The sequence below is a fragment of the Magallana gigas genome, chromosome 7 (genome assembly GCF_963853765.1).
Source record: "Magallana gigas chromosome 7, xbMagGiga1.1, whole genome shotgun sequence".
Classification (NCBI taxonomy): domain Eukaryota; kingdom Metazoa; phylum Mollusca; class Bivalvia; order Ostreida; family Ostreidae; genus Magallana; species Magallana gigas.
In genome coordinates this window covers 28,585,468-28,601,602 of record NC_088859.1, presented here as the reverse complement: position 1 = coordinate 28,601,602, position 16,135 = coordinate 28,585,468, and the positions used below count along the sequence as shown (strand labels likewise).

Below are 16,135 nucleotides of genomic sequence, written 5' to 3'. Positions count from 1 at the left end.
CTTCAAGATCCAATTATAGTTCAAATCAAAATGGACAAATCTTTCATTGAATATCTTTTGCCAAGTTTTGTTCCGTTGGGATTTAATTAAATTGGATTATCTTCATTAATTCATACTACAGTGAATAAAAATCTCTGCCCGACATCAAATCAGAGAGACATTAAACCGAGTCACCACCGTTCAGAGACCGTGAAAATCCCTTAATGCGCAGCAATTTTATTCCGAAATTCATATGACAAATGGTCTGAAAATGACATATTATTTCATTGTATATGTCAGAACAGATACAATGACCGGTCCCTCAGATTAATGCATCTCTTACAAAAGTTCTCCCTCCCCTTCCATCTCATATAATACAGTGTATCATCATACTTTCATATTTTATTTATTATAGCGTGCATATCGACCTAGGATAATTACTTGCTTGAAGTCAAGAAGATAGGGGTATACTAGCCAATTTCATAGAACCATATTAACAGGAGCTTGGACTTTGGGTAGTTGAGTCAAACAGCATTATGACGTATGCTTGTCTATTTCATTGCTGGCCACATAACCATGGCTCTTTGTCTGGCTTTCTAGCTAAGACTACGCAATCTGTGTATATTTCGCTTGAAACCAGCGTCATTTCAACTTGTTTTGATGCAAGAAATAGATACTTACATCCTACAGAAAGTCCAAGGTCTTTTTAAAATGGTTCTTATTAGTCAAAATACCCTGGAAATTAAAAGTTGGAAGAAGATGGTGGTAGTGTTGGTTGATGAATATTAAATCACACTATTGACACCAATAACATGACTTTATATACAAAGAGAGGTGGCGCTGAACCGGATATAAAAAATGGATGCAGAATTCATAATTGTAGAATAGAGATAATTCACTTTCAGAATGCACCACTTTGTTGTTTTCAATTCACATTCTAATATCGTTATAAATCATACGTAGTTCAATACAAAAACAATATTCTATTTACATAAAAATACCATCAAATAAAATGAGAATTAAAAGCAACAACGAACCTTATTTTTATATGATCAAATTTTCCTTTGATTTTGGAAGGAGATTTGTAACATTTCCGTTACAAGCAAATTCAAAACAATACAAAAAGGTAATAAATATTGATACATAATGACATTGCAAATTTCACAGGAATATTTTAAACTGTATGGTAATAAAAGCATTATTGGTAATTCAAAATGGAGAACATGTAGAAGTTATCTTTATTTCTACCCTCTTATAGCTTAAAACAATATCACTTAAAGTAAGTTCTACATTTTTCTCACATGTAAATCTTCAATAAATACATTTTCAATTATTGATGGTTTTTATCGAAGTACAATCAAAAGAATATTGTTGACAAACCAAAGAGAGATGAATGGACATCCAGCTTTAATATGACACAAGTATGAAGACATTCAAACAATTTTATTTTTGGTGGAAAATATCAAAAAATATATAAAGACTGCAATTCTTGGTAGTTTCTCTTACTTTTATTTTCTAATTCACGCAGCTATAACGTATGGAACATAACAATTTCACAATCAACATTTACATACATGTCATGACAACGTATTATAGCATGATAATTACATAGATACATGTATATAAATCTGACAAGGTATCATGGTAGTATACTAGTATCCAAGTTAACTATGACCCCATCTCCAAAAAAGTCGGTTTTTAATTCAAAGTCAAAGTTCAAAGTCAATTTTCAACGTGAACAAAGAGTTTTGAAGAGGAAAATTAAAGTACCGGTATCTCGATCAAAAAGATAACATAAAAAATTGAGAACATTTTTTTTCTTGACCATAATTCTTCTATCTTTAGCAGCCCACTTAAAGCAATAAGAGCATAACCATGACAGTATAGCCTTTAGCCTTTCCATCCTAACGCCAGTAAACTGTCAGAAAGTGTAACAGAGAACATAGGAGGAGAGAAGAGGAGAGAAGATGAATTACTGTAATAAGTCAACCCCAACGACCAGATTAACTTTCGAAATGTGTTCATTTGCAAATAAAAAATACATATAAAAAGAAAGGCCAATTGCTAGCAGATTTGTTATCTCTTCTATAACTTTGCTTCCGTCATTTTGAAAGATAATCAAATGCAGTTCGAGATAAAAACTGATAAAACAGAGCTCGTCGGAAACCCGCCGTAGAGAATTCCAATTGAAATAAATTTAAAATGGATAAAAAGGTTAAAGAGGGAAAAATTGAAGTTGAAATATCCGTGAATAAAAGTACAAAATCAATTACATGTTGAATTAACAACTAGAAGATTCTACATATATGGGAACAAAGGCTGGATTTAACATGAACAATTATAGACAAAACACAGTTGTTTAAGAGTATCAATTATGAATGCATGATATATGAATGCCACAAGTACTTCCATTACGTATATACGACAGTAAGTATCAAAACTTTAAGACGTTATACAGAAAATGTTATACTACAGGATTGGACACTCAATGTTATATTAATCAGGAGATCAATCGTGCGAGACTAGAGTAGAATACATTGTGACATAAGTATAATATACATAATTATATTAATTAATAAGTAAGGTAGACAAGTGTTACGCAGTTTTGTCTTTTCAATTGTGAAAGCCTTCAAACGTCCATGAAACTATGTGTGGCTGTTTAAAACATTTGCCATTTCTTGGATATATGGTTTGTGATTATCACGTGCACATTGTGCCTTATATAAAAAGGTCCTGATTCACTGAAAGTCTACACGAAACGAAACTGTTCGCATTAACCAATACTATAAAACATGGTTTATTTTAAATGACGAAAAACCCAAGAGTATTATAACAGCAATGGCAGGCAATTGTAATGATATTTTATTGAAATACAAAACAAATAAAAGTGAACTAATTTCCCATTGCCAATGAGGAATATTGGATAGAGCCATTGATTTATCGTCTCAACAAGGACAAACAGTGAACGTGTACATATTGCAAATACCAAAAATAAAAGATAAATATAATAAAAGAGAAAAATAAAACCATAAAATAGGAATGTGTTAAATAAATAATGATTAAATAAATATACAAAATATAAAACAAGGAATAACGGTATCCATGGGACACATCAACAATGCAATTAAATACACTATAACATAAATAATAATACTGCTCTATCAAACAGAGACTGTGCAGTTCATAGTCCTATTGTGGGTGTCTGTGGAGATATCAATAAAACAATATACATTCTTTAAAAAAAATAAAATTGAGACAAAAAATGTTATGGAAAAAGAAAATTGTTAAGAACAATTTTATTTACGTACATGAAGTAACTATTTCGATTTAAAATACAAAAACATCAGACAATAAAATGTCGATTACATAAACACGAAGTAAACAGTGTCAACGAGAGACAGTAAGAGAGGGGCATCTTCGCTAGCCAAGCGTTTTCGGCCACTGTGTTCACCGTTTGTGAGGAGAGTGCGGATCAGAAACCCTTGACTTGGGAAGATGGAGAGGGGGGAGTTTTTTGTATTGAAATATGAAAGTTTTAAATTTTAAGATGGTGTCAAAAAATGCGACAAAACTTACTAGTATTTTTTTCAATTCAGGGAAAATCAAGATATCATCAAGATAGAGACTACATGTATACGGAAAAATTAAATACCTTTGAATTCAAAGTGCAGGAATCTAAAAACTATCGTTTTTATTGGTTGACAACTAAAACTGCCTTACAAGAGCACTGTGAACATTAAAAACGGATAAATTAATTTTGACCATAATCGTGACCTTGCCGTTTCAATGTCCAATCTGAGAATATTTCATTTATTGTTAAAGTACATCTATAAAAGTAAGGTAAAAATTGTCTAGTCATTTTAACACACAGAGGATGCTCCATTTCATGCCATATAATTACACGACAGAGGGCTATATTGATAAATGGCATCTTCTCGTTCGCCTTTTCATGTAAAAAGAAGACATTTCTCCATTGAGGACAGACAACACATTAAGTAATACGAGATCAACAATGAAAGGCTTTTTGCTCCTGCTGTACTAGTATTTCATTAAAAAGAAAATAAAATACGTGGACATATTTCTTTTTAAGTGACGGAATCTTATACATTTTTACTCCTTACGAACATTTATTTTTTATTTATATTAATTTAATACTTTATTGTGCTTTTAAAAGAAAAAAAATGTACGCATCTTTTTACTCTACTAAGAGGGCTGGACGGTTGTGGCTATTTTTAAGACTACATTGATCTCCTTAAAAAGAAGAGCTCTATTTAAAGATAAAAAGTATTCAAAACTTCAAATTTCAAAGCGAAAGTATATGGAATTTTTCTTTACCAAATAACAGTTTACAGCTTAAAAATTTCTTTAGAAAAATTTAAGGAAGATTTGATGGTTAAATTATTGACTAACCGGCCTCCTTAAAAGACAGACCAGTCATTCTGCCGTTGGTCAACGTAGCTGGAACTTCCTAAGGGAAATAACCCAAAAAATTGTTCCATATCCTTTAACATGAGTCACCTGGTCGTAATCATCACCTGCGTTTTATCACGGTAATCGTTATTACAACCAAAAAAAGCCACGAATGATTTGTCTTACACAGTACATGCTAATAAATTAACAATTAACATCAAATGGGACTTATCACTGTGAGTATTATTCCTAGGCAGTTGACAGCATGGTGGCCTGGCTATGGGAGGTCAGGATTAACTCGGCGGGGTGGGGCTGCTCCCACGGCTCTCCATCCACCTGCATCGGTACCTTACCCCCGCTCAAACTAATCTACAGGTAAAAATACACAAACTTGTCATTTTCTAACCTAATAAAACAGAAATCATACATGAAATAATACTAATTTTTATTTTAATATGTCTTTCAACCCCCTATCCACCTAAACATAGGGATTGCAAAACCAAAAACTTAACATAAATTTGTTCATTGCTATTTTTTTTTGTGTGGAATATTTAATTTACGAGGCGCCCTTGTGGGAAATTTCTATAAAACAAACCAAAATATATCCAAACAAAAACACACAGGTCCTGGTGGACAAGTAGGTTTACGGGGGTGTGACTAACACCTGGATAAAAATATCACACCTGTTTTCTTTTTACCTGTAATACCTTTGCACTTTCCCACAACGCTGCCTTGCAGATATATTTAATAAGCTTGCACTGTGTGCTCTCACCTTGACAATCTTGGCCTGACCGAGTCTGATAGGGTCAGCTAGGCCCACCTGAAGCTGGGCGATGTGAAAGGACGAGTATATGCCCATCACCTCCAGCATACCATCGTTGAAACTGTAGAACAAGCAGACGAGGTTGTTAGACATTATGACTGAACGATTTTTTTAACGTCATATCAAGATTCAGATTAGCGGAAACGCTTAATAATACACCACGTTTGGTAATATTGAACACTAACAATGACAACTATGATGATTTGACCTTGAACTTACTTGATAACTGACCTTGAGTAATGCAAAATGACCTAGAATATTACATTGCTTCTTATAAATGACCTTGAACATTACAAATATCATTCCTTTGACCTTGAACTTTGAGGTCACAAACCGGTCTTCATCTCGTTTTCCTCACAAGTCAAAGGGAATACTTTTTAAAAGTTTATAAAAAAGGACAGAAAATTAACACCCTTCTTGATTTTATTAGGCTTAAACTGCAACTTTTAAGACGTGAATAGTACAATTCACTACAACATGAACAAAAGGTTAGGCCACTAAATCTTAAGTTTATGAAAAAAATTCGTCGTACAATATAATTCATGCACAATTTATTCTATTTTTCATTTATTACTTATTTTATATAATTTGTTGTGCAAAAAGCGGGACTTCTCTTTGAGTGCACTCCATTATATTGTATTCAATTGAAAGTTTTCTTATTCTTTTTAATGCTAAATCTCTTACTGAATGACACCTTTTGAAATAAAAAAAAAAATGCAAAACTAGTAAACCTGCTCTAGGAAATCTTTGGAAAATAAAACACAATTTCCGTAATCTACGTGTTCAATTATATTTTTAAAAGTCCATAAAAACTGGATAAACTTTGCATTTTGTAAAAATTGGCAAAATTAGAGACATGCAAATTCGCACCGGGTGTTTTCCTAACCCCGTTTTCCTCATGACCCAGTATACATACACTGTATATTACTTTTCCGTCGAGTGTTATGACAGGCCCCGGGGGTCCGACTTAAGGACCCGAATCTCACTGACTTATAGAAATGACATAAATAAGAATCAAGAGTATATATCAGGTCGGCATGACACGTGAAAGTTTCCCACCGTCTTTACGTTCTCTCTGGGTCTGGGAAAATCTTGTTCAAATGCCATTCAAAAGTCAAAAGTATTTACGCTCGCAAAAAAATATGGCTACTTCTGCACAATATCTAAAGATTTATATAACAAACCGTCAGAATCTAGGACTATAAACTAACTCCCGCCATGATTTAACACTTTACGTGCTACGAGACCCGAATCTTATATAGTGCAGTTCGCGTGTCACGGACATGTACAATCTTCCAGTGTTATTATTTTAAGGGTCCCTTGCAAGGGGCTGCACTTTATTCCCTAGTGTTCTTATATTGCCGACATACATGCAGCATTATCCGTAGAATCCTGATTGCGACAGATTATCAAATAAACCCGTTTCCTTGCAGCAGATTATCAAATAAGTTAAAGCTCTGACGTCTCCACCATTTCCAGTAATGTCACTTTTGAGCAGCTTTAACAAATCGTCTTTTTCCCCCAAATCCTATTACTATTGTCAAATATCATTACTCATGTTGAAATTTCTCAAGGATTTGTAGTAAAGAAAAAAAGAAGGCTAGCTAAAGGAGACAAAGAGCTTTGAGATGCAGTGCAGTTGCAGTCTCAAGATAAAGCCATTTATCTGTTTATCAGATAGAGAGAAAAGTATTATTTGATACCAGTGAGAATCGCAACCCCGACACGCCGAGGTTGACAGGGATGGGAATTTCCCTTCTATCAGCGAAGGACATATGGTGTAGATATTTCAGTTTGGGACATAAATTAAGTGCCCCGACACAGATGTTGCATAAACTGTTTATTCTACATCAATGTGGCAATTGTTTATGTAGTCAAATTTATGGTCTCTGTGCAAAAAGAAAAAAACCCGGACTAAATACCTCGGAATAATGCTTCCTGATTAATTTCAAGGTCAATATGCAAATATGAGACATTTCTTGTAATCAGAGTCGAAGTTATAGCATTTTTTTCTTTTTATATGTCGTATATAATCCCAATCATTTAGAACATGTTCATTCATTCTGCTGTTTTGTTTTCGTGTTTTTTCCCTGTGGTTCCGCTGTCCAGTCTAGTCCTATCACAAATAACTAGTAATTTTTCTTGATAGAAGTCGCGATTATTCTCTCTCTCTCTCTCTCTCTCTCTCTCTCCTCTCTCTCTCTCGTTTAATAAAAAACATTAAGGTACAAAAGCCAATGGTTTCAAAGACCTCATCACTTGCATAAGGTCTGCCCACAGAGCATACACTTATTTTCCATACCTTGCCGGTTTTAATTGTTTGTTTTCGTCATGGCCCGCCCCCCAGGGCTGGCATCCCCCGCCCCAGCTACTGATGTTCAGGATGACTATAGCTTCAATCTCTGGCAGCTCAATCAGTTGTCCGTCCAGTTCCACCTTATCAACAAAATACAAATCATATCCATGGTGAATATCTTAAGTATCTACATGTACATATATAAAATTATAATAAAGAACATTTGAATTTCAAATTATTATCTTTATGATGTAGTACAAAAAAATATATATCAGGCAGTAGTTACCTTAATTTTCTTATGCAAGTTTTTACACTCATTTTCTAAAACGTCCTTGGTCCCATAGTAAAAGTAGCACAGCTATAAGAGAGAAAATGTTATAGTAATAACATTGAAAAAGACAGTTAAGTTAGTTGATAGTGCAGTTTGTATCATTTCCCCCCCCCCCCCCAAAAACTACTTGTATCGACAAAACGTCCATTCAGGATCTCGTAATACATGTATAAGGAATAAGACACGTGCTGTATAATAATCTCTGATATTCTATAAAATAATAAACATTTACATGCATTTGAATGAGAGAGCATACCATTTCTAAAATTATGATTTTTTTCTTTCAAAAAATTATGTTTAGTTCAATGAATCTCTTAGAAATGTTCTAATTTTTATTTGGTCGCTGATAAATTTCTTGAAATGCAAACAAGAACAGATGCTATACGTCCTTCAGAAATATCACCAAGATCAAGAATTCGCGAGATCTGATTCCCTCGCACGTACACTATAGTGACAAAGTCATATTTCTTGTGGGAAAAAAATCACTCATTTTTTTCAGCAAACCCTTCATCGAAGTATATACAAGATTATTGGAATCTTATCTCCCCTTGAAACCACTTTCATTTACACGAAGTCGCTTCGACAGCATAGATAGCAACGAGGGAAGCAGCGAGTTTTTGTTTGATTCTGTGGGGTGAGAGATATAGATCTATGGGATGGGGGGTCACATCAAAGACATGGTCTAATTATTGATAAAATTAAAGAAATAAACAAAAGCAGTAATTGTCATTATGGATTCGTGCGGTCCAAGGGCTGCTCTGTTTCACACAGGTGACGGTGTTTGTGCATGTACATGTATCTCTTTTATGTAGTCAGTCAAAGAATATTAGCTTTGCTGTAAATAACGTTCCATTACGCTCAATCATAGTCCATTACGCTCAATCATATTTTAAGGAGCGCTTAACTTTATTTGCAAATCAAAAGAAAAAAAATATAATAAAAAAGATGAAAAATTATTCTAAAATAAAAATCAACCAAAAGTAGATTACTGTAATTTTTCTTTTCATTTGTGCTTTTCTGTGGTTTTTTAAAAATATGTGGTAGAACGTGCAAAAAAAAAAGTAGTTCTCTGCAAATCGCATCAAAATTGAAACCCCCCACCGGCTTCTTAATAAGTGAAATTTGCCAGCTTCTAACGACGGGCAACTCCCCCCGAAACCCATCCATCTGTCACCAGCCTCTCCCAGCCGTCTCTCGCCGGGGCCTTGAAGTTCTAGATCTGAGCACAGTAAAAAAAAATGACAACCCACAATCACCGATGGAACAGTTTTTCTTCAAAACCCCTCATTTTCGTGTCATCTTCCTTGAGAACTTGCAGTGAGGGTTGTCGGTGTCATCGAAAACATGCGCCTGATGTTTACGCTTGTGCTAACCGTTATATAAACCATATGTATATACAAACGCAGGCCGAAAAAATGCACAGGAACGGTGCAGAAATATTCAAATCCAAATTTAATTGAAATAATATGAAAATGGGTTATTAGGCTTGCCTTTGATATATTAGTTATAAGGTCAGTTTCCAGTATTTCGCGATCCGGACGACGCGAACTTTGTGTATCTGTTTCATATCACGAATGTGTTACGGCTGGATTTTTTCTGGATTTTAATGATGTACTCCGAATCCAAATTACGGCGATTAATAGGAAAATATGGAAACATGGCTTGAAATATCGTCCGATTAAAATCTCAGCTGTAAACCAATTCAAACTTTCTCAGCCTGTTTTGTATCATGGAAATAAGTGAGACGAGAAAGAAAGACTTCCGTACTTTTTTGCGGCAGGGTATATAAAAACAAAAGAAAAACCCACCACCCACCCCCTCCTTCGAAAAAAAAATCAATTGAATTATGTCATTATTTACACTTCAAGTACAATTCTCCAACCAAAATATAAAATTTAACACAAAAACCCCTCCAAAAACAAAGAAAACTCTTAAACCAATTTGTAAAATGGGTGCAAAACAGTACTTTCTACAGCGGAAGAATCTGATAATGGGAATAAAATCGTCACTCCACCCCCAACATTAAGAGTTCAAATATTTTTTATTTGTTTGTTTGCAGGACGAATCCGCCCCCTTTTTAATACACATCACATCATAAAACGCTACTTCATTTTTTATTCTGTCATAATGTGGTACAATTTCCCACCGAGAGGGTTATGCTTTCAATTAAGAACGGTAAATAAACAGTAAGTATCGATGGCTAAGTGAGAGTTCACAGAGTTCCGTTCGAACGTTCCACTCCGGATTTTGGCGGGAGATGACAATGGTGGTCCGATGTTTAACCGACTTTACTCGCGTTATAACTGTCATCTCCATACTACGCCACTGTGAGAACTTTTTCTCTTTAGTTTCAACAGACCTTATCGTTACAAGTAACAGGGTTTATTATGTTTGAAAGATATTCATTAGAGTTTCAAGACGGAACATAAACAGCGAAATGGATATTCTTTTGAAGAATCGAACTGAAAATAACTGTAAACTATAGTGTGTGTGTGTATGCAAAACATTTGTCCTCAAAATCTTTAGTATATACACATCTGCAACGTATTTATTGGTTGATAAAAAAAATGATCAAAACAATACCATTAAATGTCAAAGATTTATTTAAAAGTTTGGATATCTAACAAACATTATTATGTTTTTTTAACTGAAGAAATTAAGTAAATGTACTAGTATCTATTTTAAGACAGGGCTATTCTTTGTTCTTTGTCCAATTTGGAGATCATTATAATAACAATATGACTGACAAAAAGATATTATTTCAACGCACATACTATTCTAATTACTTATCTAATCAATTACTACATGTACATATATAATCAAGAACTGATTTTACCTCGTGTCTGAAAAATCATAAAATTCAATCGGGTTCATTATGTAGAAACAATACATGATTCCATGTGTACTTGAAAGTATTCAAGAATCTTAGCTTTTTAAATAATGATTGAAATGCTTATCAATTTTTTCCTCTGAAAATTATCTAATATTTAATATTTCTAGAAAAATGTTAGCCTATACATGTTGAAAAGTACCCAGAGACAGTCGTATGAGTTGAAATGGGTATTAAACAAAGAGAGATAACTCGAATTGGTAAATTTAACAATGGGCTTTCACTACAATATATGACAACTCCATGTTTATAGTAAACAATTAAATAAACTATAATCTAATACAATTTATTTTTCATGATAATGTTGTGTAACAGCATGATACAACAGAAAAAAGTGACTGATTCTGGTCTGCAATTTTTCTTAATGGTAATTATTTTTTTAATAAGAAGTACTTTCATCTACATTAAATTATTATCTGAGGAATGTCCCTTATCACAATTTTAAAGAAATGAATTATATGGAAATTCATTTCAAAAGTTAGTATGTCATTAAATACAGAGAGAGAGAGAGAGAGAGAGAGAGAGAGAGAGAGAGAGAGAGAGAGAGAGAGATGTAGGTACCTTATTAATGAGTCTGTGTGCAAATAGCCACGGTTTGGATTCCCTCTGTCTGTGAAAGTTCAAAGTCACTAGTGCATCCACACCCATAGAGCAATAGTTATTCATTATCATCTACAAAGTGATTCAGGAAATGTCAATCAAAATCGGCATTTTAATATATGTCGCTGACAATCAAGATGTGTTGTGCATTTCTAAATAACATACATGTATATAGTAAACACATCCACAAAACACATCTATTAATCCTAATTAATCTTAATTATCTATCAAATCAATGAATTGGATTAATCAAAACATATCATTGCATTTCACAGAAAAACTACTGGTTTGTACTGATGCTTCATCGTCTGATCTTAAATTAAGTGGAAAGTGTAGATAACTTCCTTTTACGTGTAAGTATCAACACCTTCATAACATGTTGTAAGATCACCAACATTTATGCTTCTATATTCCTTAAGGCTATCACCATATTCTCTGTTAAGGGTATCATATACGAGTAATATTTGTCATGGTTACTTTTGAGTAAATTTTCACCTTGAATATGTTCTATGCTTTGATTAATACCAATAATATAAAGTCAATGAGCAAAAACATGGCACACAAATTAAACACATACTTTCTTTGTTTTTCCTATCACTTTCTTTGTATTGATAACTCGAACAGCCCATCTGAAATAAAAGAAAAAAATCTCAATTAATAAATACCCCATTACAATCTTATTCTAAACTAACAACAGAAGATCTTGATTTTTTACTCATACTTAAGTTACAGCAGAGTTAAGACATTTTTATGGTTGAAGTTAGAATTCATTTCTTTGTAAACACTTAGAGATATGAAATTTTATAAAATTGTGTTTCATAAATGATTTACCTATCCAGTTTCACAGGCTTTGCCTGCTGTAGTTGCCTCATGAAATCATTGACATCTAGATCTTCATGAGTGTATCCCTCCCCCCAACCCAACACACGTGACAGATCGTTTCCAGTCCCAAGTGGCAAGATGGCGACTTGTGGTGGAATCTGCAAATCAAACAATTCAAATATCATTTCATATTTGCTTGAAATTATCAATTATCATTCCACTAAAATGAATCTTCATGTTCTGAAACCTTCTAATCAAAATTTACATCAATCAATCTATAAAATGAAATAATAACTGTTGGTGATATACAGATAAATCTTTAATTTGTTGTATGCTGTATAAATATGTATTCTGAACTATTAACTGCTTAAATAAAATAAAATCAGTTGAATAACTGATGAATATTTGAGAAATTTTCTTCAAATTGTTTGAATTAAAGTTCAACTCCAAGGACTTAAATCTGGTATTGTTTGCTATTAGGAACTTTTAAAATCACAAAAAATGACTGATGCAAATAAAAAAGTTACACTTTTTTTTCTATTTTCACAATTTTGTGACACGGTCCCCCCCCCCCCCCCCCCCCCCAACAAAAAAAAAATGAATATACAGTATTCTGTAACTTGATTTTATATGTTACATATTTGATCTTTTTTGACACATCATTTTAAGGGTGAATTTAAAATACTGTATCTTCATCGATATCAACTGAATACCAATTTGTGTATTTTGTGGTTGAGTTTTTGTTGCAATTTTTATTAATACATAGTACTGATTTTATTAATACATAGTATTGATAGGATCAATGTCCATAAATTTATGTATCCTTGAAACTGCAATTTTCATTAAATCCACAAAAACGGATGTCGACCGACAAATATTGATGAAACCACAGAACAACAATACGTGAGAAATCAAATATGACACAGGGGGAAATAAACCTGCATACAGTACCTTAAACTAATACCAATGACATGAAGCATTACCTGTAATTTTAAGGATTCTATTGCATTCAGCACCCAGCCAATGGTCCCATCTCCACCACAGACCAACACCCTGAATGTGACGGTCGGGAGTAGTCGACACCATTCTAATGCATTTTCTGGGGAATCGTCATTCAGATCTATCACCTGTAGGATAGCACATCAAATCAAAGTCATCACATTTTCTCAATACATAATATCTCATACTAACAAGATTCATGTAACAGTTGTAAACTTTCTAAATTTTAACTACAGTATTATAATGTAGTATATTTATATAGTGATTACACTTTTTGAAAAGTTAGTACATGTACTGGTAAATATCTAGGTTTTTCAATGCACTAGTTGGCATAATTCTATTTTTCAATCAAAATACATTTGTATATATTCACCTGGGTGGGATTCAAAAGAGTCTTGAAAGAACGTAGTATGTAATCTCCATCATTATTGCCACTTTTTCTATTGCCTATCACAATAAGAGGACTCCAGTTCTCAATATCAGGAATGGAGGCTTCTTTGATGACTAGATGTTTCCTTACTTTTATTCCCACACTCTTCAACTTGATACAGGTTGGGGGGATGATGGCAGTTTTGTTTGGTCCTAAATCACAAAAGTCTGACTTAGGAGAGCACCCTTCATGGATAGTTTGTTGGCACCAAGCACATTTTTTATCACAGATATGAGGCATTGTCCCACAGTCTTCCCCACACGTTGCACATTTGCTGTACAAAGGGAGATTACCTTGCACCCAGTGATGTTCAAGCTTAGAACCTGCAACGGCCACTGGTTTGCAAGGGATCTTTTTATTGGCCTCCTTCATGTTGTGATCGTCGACACAAATACCACAACTGTCACAGCAAGCACCGTGTTTGATTTTATTGTGATCCACATTGCAATAGGTCTGCTCTGGAAACTGGTCCACCATGAAGAACTTGTGTCCCTTTGTGATGTCTCTTGCTGGAACCTCATAGTGCTGTAGCCGGTAGTGTCGGTACATTTGCATCAGAAGAAATATTATGACCAATATTGCAACTAAAATTCCAAGTAAGAGTAAGGAATCCATTTCCTGAGGAAGACGTAAAAAAATAAAATCATAAAATTCAAACACTTACAACATGTACAATAACAGAAAAAACATCAAAATCAAACAACAAATCATCAAATTCACCATGTCCCTTAAGGTAACTCCGTACTTATAAAATGATGGGTTCAAAGTTAAAAACTTAACTTGTTTTTAACTTATTGGACTTAAATTTCATCAAAAAATAAATAAAATATATATGTATCCATACTATTTAAGATGTATGGTAATAAAAACCAAAGACTGAAATTATCAACTGAAAATCACACTTTTTTTGTTTAAAAATTAAATATAAGTGGATGGATACTTGTTTGTCTATTTAAATTTTATTGCTTACTATGCCAGAAAACTGAAATTAATTTTAAAAAAAGAATAAATTGTTTACATTAGAAAAATTATAGCATTTAGATCTATCACTTAGAGAAAAGTAGAAAAGAGTTATTTCCCTTTGTCATTATTGAATTATGTCGAATATAAGGATGAAAAACGCTTATTAAATATATCAAAGTAAACAATGATTTGAGTTTTTGATGTGCACCTATAATAAAATAGAAATTACAAATCTACTTGCAAGAAATTTAATGAATTAATGGTTTATGTAAAATGTATGACGTCACAGGAGGGTGGATTTACTTTAAGTTGTGAAAGGTGTTCCACAAAACTCTGAATGGTCCTAAGAAGTCAATTTAAATCTTTCAAGTTTAATCCAGGTAAGAAATTAGTTGCAATGCTTGTCAAATTCTTTTCCAGGACTAGGTATGAAGAAATTCATTCATTTTCCCTAAATCAATGTATTGTTCTTCAATCATACATATTTATGAATATCAAGACATACAAAAATGAATACAAATATAAACTGGGACGGTCACATGTTTACCACTCCTTATCCATACTCTGTGAAAAAGTATGGATCTAGTGGTAAACATATCATATGCAATGCATGCCTGTTTGAATAGAAACATCCAACTACAATAATGATATTCAGTACATAATAAATAATTTTACGTACAGCATTTTAAACCCAACTCTTTCATTAATCATGTATACACGTGTACAATTACCTGACTTCATTACACTCCCTCGGCCTCCAGGTCAGAATAATTTACGTCACTGTCGGTAAGATGATGTCGTCTGCTATGGACTTCGATTGCTAAAAGTTTCAGTGGCAATATTCGTAAGTTCATCTGTTTAAAAAACAATCTGATCAATTCAAATTAAAGACATTCTTGCGAAATACACTGATTATTTACAATATTTGTGAAATCATCGCTAATATTTTTGAGCGCCTATATACCGGATCATTCAATGCGGAGTGTAAACAAAGTAGTTGTCGGAAGAATTTTTTCCGTAAAAACTGCATACGTTATGAACAATATTAAAAATAACGTTAGGAAAATAACAAAATCACACATAATCAAAAGCATCTGATTTCATACATTTTTCTCATAATTTAAAAAAATTACTCCGCTTACCTAATAATATACGTGTTTTATTTATCGGATATAGGTGAGTGGAGTATTTTTTTATCAATGACATGAGAAAAATGTATGACGTCAGGTGCTAGTGCACATAATGTACATTAAAAACGTTTAAATTTTTCAAATAAAGTTTACAGATTTCCAAAAGCAGTCGCAAACGTAGCTTCTAACCCAACCCAGTCCCAATCTCCACAAGCTCCTACAAGTTGAGGGAAATGAAAAGGCGCCCCTCCACTTTCCCCGTGAGCCGACTTTGTTCAACCCTTAAACATGTTAAAAGGAAATTTTCTGTTAGAATTTCCAATAAATACAAATTGACGCCCAGATTGAAATTTGAAAAGTAATAGTGGATGAATTTTATTTAACATGTACATAATTTGTACATGTTGAATAAAATTCATCCTACATGTAATTCGTCGAGCGAATAAATCAGTGATAATTACA

At 33.2% G+C, this 16,135-nt stretch overlaps 1 protein-coding gene across 2 annotated transcripts; it reads right to left on the bottom strand.

Annotated features, from left to right (window-relative positions):
* Positions 1–2,746: 2,746 nt before the first annotated feature.
* Positions 2,747–15,537, bottom strand: LOC105320328 (diacylglycerol kinase epsilon). 2 transcript variants are annotated; one of them, XM_011418239.4, is made up of 10 exons: positions 15,275–15,537; positions 13,524–14,198; positions 13,135–13,278; positions 12,161–12,309; positions 11,907–11,958; positions 11,291–11,401; positions 7,795–7,866; positions 7,515–7,648; positions 5,162–5,273; positions 2,747–4,758 (listed from the first exon to the last, which is right to left on the bottom strand). In XM_011418239.4, the coding sequence occupies exons 2-10, from the start codon at positions 14,193–14,195 to the stop codon at positions 4,639–4,641; spliced, it is 1,566 nt and encodes a 521-aa protein (XP_011416541.3). In that variant the 5' UTR covers positions 14,196–14,198; positions 15,275–15,537; the 3' UTR covers positions 2,747–4,638. The 2 variants fall into 2 exon arrangements, with proteins under 2 accessions (XP_011416541.3, XP_065922267.1); XM_066066195.1 differs by lacking the exon at positions 15,275–15,537 and adding an exon at positions 15,223–15,247.
* Between the last annotated feature and the right edge of the window lie 598 nt (positions 15,538–16,135).